This window comes from Leishmania infantum, chromosome 26, assembly GCF_000002875.2.
Source record: "Leishmania infantum JPCM5 genome chromosome 26".
Classification (NCBI taxonomy): domain Eukaryota; phylum Euglenozoa; class Kinetoplastea; order Trypanosomatida; family Trypanosomatidae; genus Leishmania; species Leishmania infantum.
In genome coordinates this window covers 255,059-265,757 of record NC_009410.2, presented here as the reverse complement: position 1 = coordinate 265,757, position 10,699 = coordinate 255,059, and the positions used below count along the sequence as shown (strand labels likewise).

Here is a 10,699-nt window from a genome sequence, read left to right as displayed (position 1 = left end):
GCGAGGAAAAAAACAATCTCTCTGGAGAGCAGGTCCTTGAGCCCGGCACACGTGAAGCTCCAGCGCGCGCCTCGCCCTGGGCGATAGGAGCGCTGCCAGGTGTGCAATGGCAGACCTCCATGCCGCCGCCCCCCTTCCCCTTTCCTCTCCCACGGCTTTCCCATCGGGCACCTGCGGCGAAGGTTATCGGTGCTGCCGCAAATCCTCTACACGTAGCCGCCGCTTGCTTTGTTGAGGGTGCGTGTATGTGGCTTGCCCACCCACGTGTGCGCGTATGCCGTTCGCCGGCGGCATATCACGTCCTGCGTGTGGGTGGTTGTCTGACATGGGCGAATAGGAACAAGAAGGGCGAGAGGCTCGGCTGATGCCGCACATGCTCGCGGTTCCATGGACGGGTGCCAAGACCAACGTGGCGCGGCTCGCAGCGGAACACGCCGATGTGTGTGTGTGTGTGTTGGCGTGCTTGCTGCGTTTCGCACCTCTTCACTGGCGCGAGTAGTTGCGTCGAGGGCATCAGGCACGCGCGGCCGTTGAAGGCTCAGAGGCGGGGTAGGGTGGTGGGGGGGGGAAGGTGAGCCGGGCGAGAGCCGCCGCTCCCTCTCCCTCCCTCGAGAAGAAACGGCACACGCATGTGTGTGCGTGTGCTTGAGTTTGTTGCACGGTGATGTGAGTGGCAATGACACCACGGTGCACTCTGACATGTTCCACCGCATACGGTGCACCTCTTCGCTCTCGCAGATCCAGAGAACCCTTTGCTACGTCGTGTGCCTCTTCTGGCACGCCGTCTTCTCCCTTTCGCTCGCTTGCCGCACCTCCCCCTCCCTTCCCTCGCTGACGCATGTGGTGCATGCCGCCCCGCTCACCCACTCTGCTTCTCATATACTCCCTCTCCTACGCGCCTTCACTCTCAACCTCATCTTCCCCCTCCTCCCCTCTTTCACACAGCTGTCTCCGCAAGAGTAGTTACCTACCCACTTGCTCCTCCCCCTCGGTGTCTCCTCCCTCCCTCCCCCCACACATATACATACAGCAGGCCAGACACTTGGAGAGAGAGGTCTCTTGGGCGAACACGAAGGACAGGAGAGCGGAGCACAGAGCCGTGATTCCCTGGTTGCCGTTGTGTCTGTGGGTGTCTACGCCGAGCTGCGGAGGAGATCGGGTCGAGGGGCGCGCGGCGTTGCTGTACATGACGCGTTAGACTCTCTCACGCCGACAGACACACACACGACTTTTCATCTTCCTCATCACAGACACTAAAGCCAAAGAAAGGAAACCGAAACGGAAAACTCCGTTGATGTCGTTTGCTGTCGATAGCTGCGTTGTTACATTGCTCGCTTCCCCCCTCTGACGGACACAGACTCATCTGTCTTGGGCTCGTGAACCACGCCCTCCCCATTCTCCGCCCTACCCCTCCCTTCATTGAGAGGGAAGACAAGGAGTGAAAGCAGGGGGGGGGCATTCTGTTGCTGTATCCTTCACGGTCTCCCGCTCCCTTTCACAGTACTTACCTTTCCTGCTGTTCTCAACAGTGCACGATAACGTGCGCCAGGCTGCCATCTTTGTGTGCGTGTGTGTGTCTGCGCCCGCGAGTCATGCTTCAGCGCAGTCTCTCGCGCTTCTTTGCCCACCTCCTCCGCGAGGTGGACACGGCCGGGTTTGCCGGCGACTTCCGCCGCCTGCACCACGTTGGCGCTGCGTCGACGCAAGCGAAAGCGAGAGAGGCGCGGCATGCTGCATGCAACGTACTCTTCTGCGGCCACCACGGGACCGGCAAGCTGAATCTGCTGAAGGCGATAGGCCTGCAGTGCGAAAAGAAGGGGCAGCGGGTGGCCTTCGTTTCCGCAGACAACCAGCGGGCGGCGCGGCTGGATGGGTACCTGATCAACTTTTTCATCGGGATGCGTGTTAGCCGCGACGAGCTGCCCTCACAGGAACAGTTGGAAGGCACCCTGGAGCGGCATGTGCGCCTCGTGGAGTCTACCTTCGCAAGCAGCCTTCCAAGCCTCTGCAACATCGATGTTCTGATACTCGATGCGCTAGAGCTTGTGCAGCCGACGGTGCTGCTCTCGATGGACGCGGTGGCGCGGCGGTTGCGTGGGCAGCCGAGCACGCCGTTTGGCGGGCTGCGTGTGTATGCCGCGGCCGACTTCTGGCGGCTGCCCGTCCATCCCACCAGCGACACTGGCGGCTACCTCTTCCAGCTGGAGCAGTGGGAGGTGCTATTTCCTTTGCAGACGCTACTGCACAAGTCTCACGTGCAGAAAGAGAAGGAGCTGCGGCGCTTAACCGAGCTGGCGTTCTATGGTGCACTAACGCTGCCGCAGATGAAGGAGCTGGAAAAGTTGTCGATGAAGGAGAAGCCGGAGTCGCGGCTCTTCTCCTGGTCGAGCTCCACGACGGAAGCCGAGAAGGGCACCGCGACAGCAAGGGAAGGCGAAGACGAAGAGGGTGAAATCGAGGAGGAGGACGCCATGAGCATCGCTCAGTGGGCCAGCTTCCCGGGCGAGGCAGTGGCTGCCGACTCGCCCGACGGGCCGGAAGGGGCGCTCGAAGCGACAAAGGATGACGAGGGGGCGGTCAACGATCCCGCCTCAGGCCAGACGTCACTCTCGTCCTCTTCCTCTGCGCTGGCGCTGCTAAACGACGACATGACTTCCAACTCGTTCGTCGCCACCCGCATGATGCTCCGCTTTCCTCGCCAGCCCGCCGTAAAGGAGATGCCGCTGCGCTACCGCCAACTCAAGCGGACAGAGATGGGTAACTTCCTCGTGAACATGCTTGTACACTCTTCCTCGGCGACATCGGTAGGACTGGTCGACTCCCTCAGCGTCGACGTTGGTAGTCGGGTGCACCTCCTCCTCGATGGCCAGGAGCATTACGGGGTGCCTGGCGGCGCGGTTGGCGAGGTGATGCAGGTGGGGCCGCACTTCTTGTCCATCCATTTCCCTCGTGAGCACCGCACCGTCGACATCCCCCGGATGCGGGTGGTGTGCTACCACCCCTTCTACCCAGAGATCCGATACGAGCTGCAGCAGTTCCCCGTTTTCCCGCGCAAGCGTATCTGCCCGATGAACATACTCACCTATCCCCACGTGTTCTTTGTCAACCTCAACGGGCGCCGCATGGCGGACACGAACGACCTCGGCAACCTCCTCGCGCATCAGCGCAGCTTTTCGGACTTCACCATTCGCAACACGTCGGACTTCGCCAATCTCGACGGCATGGTGCACGAGCCGACACGCATCTACTACCACAAGATCAGCGGCAAGCCGATCAGCACCGCCAAAGAGCAGTGGTGCCGCAACTGCAAGCAGTTCGTGCCGACCGACTCTTTCTTCGAGCATTGGGCAGCGTGCGTGCACTCGGTGCGTTGGTGCATCGATTGCAACCAGACCGTGTCCCTCGAGCTGCTGGGGCCGCACAGGGAGAAGCATCAAGTTGTGCTCTGCCTGGACTGTGGCAGGCCGGTGGAGTGGCGGCACTGGGAGGGTCACCGGCTCTCCTGCGGGCCCATGATGCGCGAGGTCAGCACGGACAATCAGTTTATCCCGCTGCGAACGCGTCAGCTGGCATTGGAGATGGGCCTCGACAAGCGCGACCTTCACACCGTGGCCTCCATCACCAAGAGCAGTTTGCCGAAACCGAGGGAGGGGGTCCTCTAAGGACAGGGACGAGGAGGAAAGCGAAGAGAGCCCACGCTTTGGTGCGCTTGCGCGCATGCGGACACACACACACACACAACATGAATTAACTGTAGCGGCAAGGGAGGGACAGCGAGAGAAGGGGGGGGGGGCGGCGTTGTCTTTCGACGAAGTGCGCAAGGGCGTCAACGCGTGCCTCCCTCGATCTCCCTCTCTTTGTAAGTTTATGTGTACGTGTGTGTGTGCGTGTGCTGCGGTGTATATCACAGACCAGAAGTAGTCACCCTACAGAGAAAAGGATGGTCGCGAGAGGGCGAGAGGTAAGGAAGCGGATCTGTGCGTGAGCAAGGTGGGTACAGGTGGGACGGTGGCGGTGGCGGAAGCGGTGGAAGGGCAGGGTGGGAACCCCGCAACGCACTCGCCCAAAGTGGCCGAGAGACGGGTCTTCAAACGTTTCCCCCGCGTTGCACGATTTGGCGGTGGTGGCGAGGTAGGTGAGCGAGGGCAGTGTAGAAGCCTTTCCTATGTACGGAGCCTCCATCTGCTCTCTCTCTTCGTTTTCATCACTTAAACCTGCAAGCGCGGGCCGAGACACGCCTCAGCAGCCCTCCTCCCTCCCCAGAGGTCGCTTGTCCTCCTCCTCCTCTCCTCGCCTTTTCCCATGGCCATCATCAAGGGCCACTCTCGCCACGGCGATGGTGGCACCGCGCATGCTGGCGTTGTGCTCATTCGTCTCATAAATGGCGCAAGCGCATTCTGCCCCGTGTCCTCCTCTTCTCTCTTTCAATGTGCGTCACGTTGCCCTCTCCCCCATCCCCGTCTTTCTCTCTCTCGGCGTCTTGTACGTGTCTGCATGCCTCTGTGTGCCTGTGCGCTTCGGACGGATGGCAGCATCAGAGCACAGGGAGGAACCCAGTAGTGACGCACATCGTCGCAAAACGAGCGAAGAGGTGAGGGGACAGGCGCACCTGTGCACGAAGCGGAGGAAGCGTGTTGGTGCGGCTCTCTGGGTGGGCGTGGCTTGTGAGCGGTGCAAAGCAGACGCTCCAGCCGCACGCCTCTTCCGCACGCGCCTGCGCAGACGCTGCTGCCACTCCTCCGTTGCGCACTACCGCAGAGATGAGCCCACACGGCGTCCGCGGCGCCGATGCGCGCTTTCGGCCTTTCCTGTCCAGCAGCCTCGATGAGTACCTAAAACGCTATTGGGCGATCGTCTTCACGGTGGGCTCTCAAGCCATCGACACGGGTCACATGCGCCACTACGTATCCTGGTATGCCACCCGTCTCAAGGTCGTGGAGCTCGACCACCACGTGCACGCCATTTCGCTGCGCGAGCAGCTCATCATCAGAGCCGGCACACCGGCCCTCCCGCTTCTCTTCGTGAACCAGAAGCTTGTAGGCACCATCGCCGACGTGCGCAGTTACGAGAAGCGCCGTCTGCTCAAGGACATTGTGCAGTTTGGTTTCAAGTGGAAAACCGGTGCCGCAGTGGACTGTGCTCCGCAGCCACTGAACACCCTTCCCTCCCCCTACAGCGACACAGAGCTCTTTCGTGGGCGCTACCGTGGCGCTCCCGTAGCGCGGCCAGTCGTGCAGTTGCCTCAGCTGCATCCCTATCGACGTCAGGAGGACTGAAAGGAAGGGGCGGGCGAGACAGCGCCAACGCGTCTAACGGGTCGCCTCGCTCAACCTCTCCCGTGCTGTTCTCGATAAGGCGCACTACGCATTCCTCTTTCACGATGCCCCCTTTCCACCTTTCCTTCCCCTCTTTCTGGAGGACTTTTCCCACCACTCTACCCCACACCTCCATCCTTTGAGGCATTGTTGCTCGAGGCGGCCGCGTCTTTCTTCACGCACGCGCACACGCACACACGTGCGTGTGCGCACATCCGTCTCCGCTTAATCTGATAAAACACCCCGGCGCCCACGTTTTTCTCCTCCATTCTCCGCATGGAGAACCCGACAGAGACAGACGCAAGCCTGCGACGGACACACTATGACCGATATCTCGATCACGGGAGGTGCACTTCAACGACGTTCCTCGACGTGTGCAGGCACGTGCTGGAGTTTGTGCGAGAGTCGGGCATGAGTGCCCTTCGTCTATCGCCTAGTACCCCCTTCCCGTCCCACCCACCTACACTTTCCCGTCTCCTCTCCATCGCTCTCCAGTTGTGACACACGCGCACACATAGGCACAGACGCGCTGTATGCCGCTGACTACCTCCCACGGGTACTGGCCTGTGATGCTGCGGCTGTTGCTGGTGCCCTGCTCACCTCCCTCTCTACTCTCACGTCCCCTGCCTATCTCCACTTCTCTGTGCCTCTTCTCTCCCTAGCTCGCTATGTACGCCCGTCGCTACTGCTTCCTGCACCGCATCCGCCACACTACACTGCGCAGGGCATGGAGTTACATCAGCAGCAGCAGCAACACTGCTGCGAGGCCTCAACTGCCGATGAGGCAGTGGAGGGAGACGGGCAGAGCCGAACGGACGCTGCCGAGCACCACCCCAGCGTTCGCTTCTACCGTGGCATGTGGAGCCTCACTCAACTAACGGATCCTGTCTTCGACGACGTCATCTCGAGTACCGACGGTAGCAACGGCGACAAGGCTGTCTCTGCTCCGGCATCCGCAACGCCAGCTGAGGTGACTACCGGCAGCCCCTCGCTGCTGTCTCACGGCTCGCCACTCTCGGTGGTCGGCCTGCACCAGGCACTTCTCCCCCCAGCAGCCGTGAACGGGCTGGGCGATGTGGCGGACGAGAACTACGCATTGCAGCTAGCGTCGTCTGACGGGCTTGAGTTTCTGCGCCTCCACTGGCACGTGCTACTACCTTTGCTCTTCCCTTGTTGCCGCTGGGGTGACGAGGCGGGCGCGACTGACCCCGCCGTCTTGTGTTTTGGCCAAGACAACAGCAGCAGCAAGTGTAGCTCGCACGTGCAGCAAGACTTTTCCGGCTCCGAGGAAGGGGCATCAGCCCCTTTTGAGAGTTCCTGCTCTGCCTCCGAGTTGTACGAGCTGCTGCTCCGCCGCCCCCTACTGGAGAGCGATCTCGCCATTGTCCGAGAACCTGGACTGATGGATCGTATCTACTACAGCTATGTGGTACTGCTCCGCTTCTTCGGATGGCGCGTGCACGAGGAGGAGCGTGGTGTGCTGGACCGTCATCGTGCCTGGCAGGAGCGGTACGCGCTGCTCGAGCTCTACCGGATGCCCACCACCGCCGCCGCAACTACCCAGCTTGCCACAGGCCCAACTGCTGCAGGGACGCGCAGCCATGTCGACGGCGACGACGTCAAGGGCAACAGCGTTTATCAAGTGCGACGTGCTTGCCCGCCGCCACCTCCCACTTACCACTCCTTCAACTTTTACGAGTCGGGCGTTCCACGTGTGCTGCGCAGCCTTCTCGACATTGGCTTTCTGCGCCTGGCTGTGCGGCTTGTGGAGTTTCTCTTGGAGGAGATGGGTTACGGCCGTCTTCTGTTCCTGCTGCCGCTGGTTGAGGCCACCTTGCTGCCGATACTCGTTCAGCAGCCGCACGTCGAGTCAAGCCACAAGACGCGGCTAAAGAAACGCCTGTACAGGCTCACTCACAGTGACTCGGATTAGTGAGAGCGGGGTAGGGCCGCAGCCATTCTCGGATCGCGGGCGAGAGAGCGGCATTATTCGGATTGCCCATGCGCAGACTGCTGGAATTCTCTGTGCACGTGTGCCTGCCCTTGGGTGCTCTGCTCACTCATCCTGATCTCTTTTTGGCCCCACAGCTGCAGCCAACGACCGTGCCATGAACGCGGCGGTGCTGCACAGTATGCGCGCATGTGTTGTTGCGCACACACACACACACACACACACGCAGAACAAGACGAAAATGCCACAGCACTTGACGTTGGAGACGACGGGCACAGGAATGGCCGCACGTGTGTGCGTGTGCGCATTGAGGCGTTGTGTGAGCCACCGGTAGCGAAAGCTCCATCACGCTTTCCTGTATACGTGTGTGTGTGTGTGTGAAGGTCGGTGCTGTTTCCCACTCTTTGTGCAAGGCGGGAGAGGTAGGGGGAGGGATGTGACGGGGGTGCTGACTCCCGGGCGTAGGAATGTTGGCGTCGGGCGTTTCATCGGGGTGGAGGGGGGGGCGCCAGAATGGCGTCGTGACGTTGCGCTACTCGGCATCTATTCCTCTGCTTCTCGCCTCATGCCGCATCGCTGACTACACTTCTTCTCATGGCTCTTCCCCACTCCCCCGCCTCTTCGGCCGCGAGCACAAACGCAGGCACAGCCATGCCCGCCGGTATGCATTCATCTGCTACTTACTCGTGCACATGCCTTCTCTCTCGTCCTTCTTTGTGCGTGCGTGTATGTGTGAGGAGGCGCTTCACCACATACACGCGCACGCACACCAGTTACGAGACGGGCAGGCTCACAACGCAGCGCGCGAAGACACACGTTTGTATCCCTACAAGCAAAGACCTTCTTTCTCAGTCTTCAGCTGCCCCTCTCCCTCCATCTCCGTGCTTGTCTTGCAGCAGATCACTCATCGCCCGCTGCAACTCCATCAACAGAATCCTCACTCACAACTTTGAGCTCTTTATATCGTTTCCTGCCCACCCCGCCGCTCCGCCACATGTCTGTTAGTGCTGCTAGTCTCGTCGTTGCTTCATGCACACCTTTTCTCTGCTTGCTTTCGCCACGACGCATCCGCTGTAGCTTACACTCCAAGTAGCGGCCATACATCCCTTTGCCACCCTAGCTCATCGTACTCCCTCTTACGGAGTGAGGGAGAGCGTGCAGAAGCCGAGGAAGCCCACGCATGCACGCACGCACGCATACAGCATCATGCACCGCCACGTCTTTCGTCGCAGCACCGCATTGCTGCAAATGGGCAACCCGAGCATGGGCGGAATGCCGGGGATGCCACCAGGGATGGGGGCTCCCGGTGCCAACAGCTCGGTCGGGCCGTCGTCCGGCTTGCCGAACCGACCGGGAAAGACGGTGAGCTACCAGAACGCAATCAAGATGGAAGCGGAGAGGCGCCGCAAGCTCGAGGAGGACACGCGTAGCCGCTACTATGTCGTCAAGGAGGACACCCGGGAGAAGCGGGGTAGCGGGCGGGTGATCGGTATCGACCTCGGAACCACAAACAGCTGTATTTGCTACATTGACGCCGCGACGAGACGGCCGAAGATCATCCCGTCGCCAACGGGGTCGTGGGTGTACCCGACGGCCATCACCTTCGACAAGAATCACCAGATTCGCATGTTCGGCGAGGAGGCACGCGCGTGTGCGCGCACGAGCGCCAGCGCGACACTCTGCAGTGGCAAGCGGCTCATCGGCCGCGGCTTTGGCGAGCTTGGTCGCGTGCAATCGAACTTGTCCAAGACAAACATTTTAACGGTGAACGAGAAGGGCGAGGTGGCGGTGGAGATCATGGGGCGCACGTACACAGTTGTGCACATCATTGCCATGTTCCTGCGCTACCTGAAGAGCGAAGCCGAGAAGTTCTTGGGCGAGGAAGTGCAGCAGGCCGTGGTGAGCGTGCCGGCGTACTTCACACCGCAGCAGAAGGTGGCCACCGAAGACGCGGCGCTCTGTGCGGGCTTTGACGTGCTGGAGATCATTGACGAGCCGTCGGCAGCGTGCCTGGCGTACACGGTGCTGGAAAGGCTCAAGCGCGAGGAGAGGGATGCGCAGCAACGTGCGGCGGCCAGCCCACCTGTATCTGCCACCGCTACCGCTGCCTCCGCAGCGCAAAGTAGCAGTAGCGGCGGCAACTCCGAGGCGGTGGCGGGCGCGTCCTCGTCCTCTACTCCTGAAGCGGATGCATACGGCAACAAGCGTTACGTGCGCTCTCTCGTCTTTGACCTCGGTGGCGGTACACTCGACTGTGCGATCATGGAGCACGACCGCTACCGGCAAATGTTCAACCTCGTCGCCACGCACGGAGACCCCATGCTGGGGGGCAACGACTGGGACACGGTTCTCTCCCAGCACTTCGCCAAGCAGTTTGAGAGCAAGTGGCGCGTGCCGATCGAAGAAGAAGAGGGAAACGTCGGCCAAGGCGTCGCGGCCTTCCGAAACTTGATCCTGGAGGCGGAGAAGGCGAAGATACACTTCACCCACTCCACCGAGACCTACTACGGCTACAACCGTGCCTTCCACTTTTCCGACAAGCTGCGCGACATTGTGCCGCTGGAGGCGACGCTCACGCACGAGGAGTACGTCACCCTCACCCGCCCACTGCGCGCCCGCTGCCTACAGTGCATCGAGAGGCTGTTCGAGCACACCGGCTACGCCGCTGCGGACATCGACAACATCCTGCTGGTCGGCGCCATGACCCGTGACCCGCCCATCCGCCACCTGCTCGAGGAGTACTTCGGGAAAAAGGTGGTGCGGGAGGACACGTGCCCGGCTGACTACGCCGTCGCGCTCGGCGCCGGCATCCGCGGTGGGATGCTGCAGGGCAGCTTTCCGGAGCTCACAGCTAGCACCCGCTTCGTCAGTGGCACGGTGCAGTCACTGCGCGAGGGCGGCGGCATCGTCCGCCGGCTGTGGCGCTATCTCAAGCTCATGACGAGCACCGTGAACCCTAATGCGATTGGCACGCGATGGCGCGGTCGTGCCAAGGGGCTCTCTGACGAGGAGATCGCGAACTACGCGAAGGAGCTGGTGGAGTTCGAGGCCACGTGCGCACGTCGACTGCTGCTCGAGCGGGCCGAGAGCGAAGCGAACTTCGTCATGCGCCGTGTCACAGCCGACTCAAATCGCAAGCAGGGCATGCAGGAAAAGCGGATTATGCAGCTCAGTGAGCAACTGAAGTTCTGGCAGTACATGGTGCACAACTTTCACGACCACGAGGAGGAGCTGCTGCGTGTTGTGAAGGAGCTGCAGGAGGCACTGGACGAGCTGGATGGACTCGCGACGGACAACGTGGCAGGCCTGACGAAGGCAGGCACCATTGACTTCTCCAAGACACTTGCGCGGACGCTGCGCGCCGTGTCGGGTACCGTTGCGGAGACGGAGGATGACAATGATACCAGCGACGACTGCACGGAACACGCCGCGA

At 61.2% G+C, this 10,699-nt stretch overlaps 4 protein-coding genes across 4 annotated transcripts; all 4 read left to right on the top strand.

Moving 5' to 3' along the window:
* Window positions 1-1,592: 1,592 nt before the first annotated feature.
* LINJ_26_0900 (conserved hypothetical protein) lies at window positions 1,593-3,662 on the top strand (the record flags this gene model as incomplete). The annotated part of the gene is made up of 1 exon (XM_001470396.1): window positions 1,593-3,662. The coding sequence occupies one exon, from the start codon at window positions 1,593-1,595 to the stop codon at window positions 3,660-3,662; it is 2,070 nt and encodes a 689-aa protein (XP_001470433.1).
* Window positions 3,663-4,760: 1,098 nt separating this feature from the next.
* LINJ_26_0890 (conserved hypothetical protein) lies at window positions 4,761-5,276 on the top strand (the record flags this gene model as incomplete). The annotated part of the gene is made up of 1 exon (XM_001470395.1): window positions 4,761-5,276. The coding sequence occupies one exon, from the start codon at window positions 4,761-4,763 to the stop codon at window positions 5,274-5,276; it is 516 nt and encodes a 171-aa protein (XP_001470432.1).
* Window positions 5,277-6,042: 766 nt separating this feature from the next.
* Window positions 6,043-7,248, top strand: LINJ_26_0880 (conserved hypothetical protein; the record flags this gene model as incomplete). Its single annotated transcript, XM_001470394.1, has 1 exon — window positions 6,043-7,248. The coding sequence occupies one exon, from the start codon at window positions 6,043-6,045 to the stop codon at window positions 7,246-7,248; it is 1,206 nt and encodes a 401-aa protein (XP_001470431.1).
* Window positions 7,249-8,472: 1,224 nt separating this feature from the next.
* On the top strand, window positions 8,473-10,698 carry LINJ_26_0870 (chaperone protein-like protein; the record flags this gene model as incomplete). The annotated part of the gene is made up of 1 exon (XM_001470393.2): window positions 8,473-10,698. A coding segment is annotated over one exon (2,226 nt), but the record flags the coding sequence as incomplete, so codon positions are not given.
* Window position 10,699: the final 1 nt, after the last annotated feature.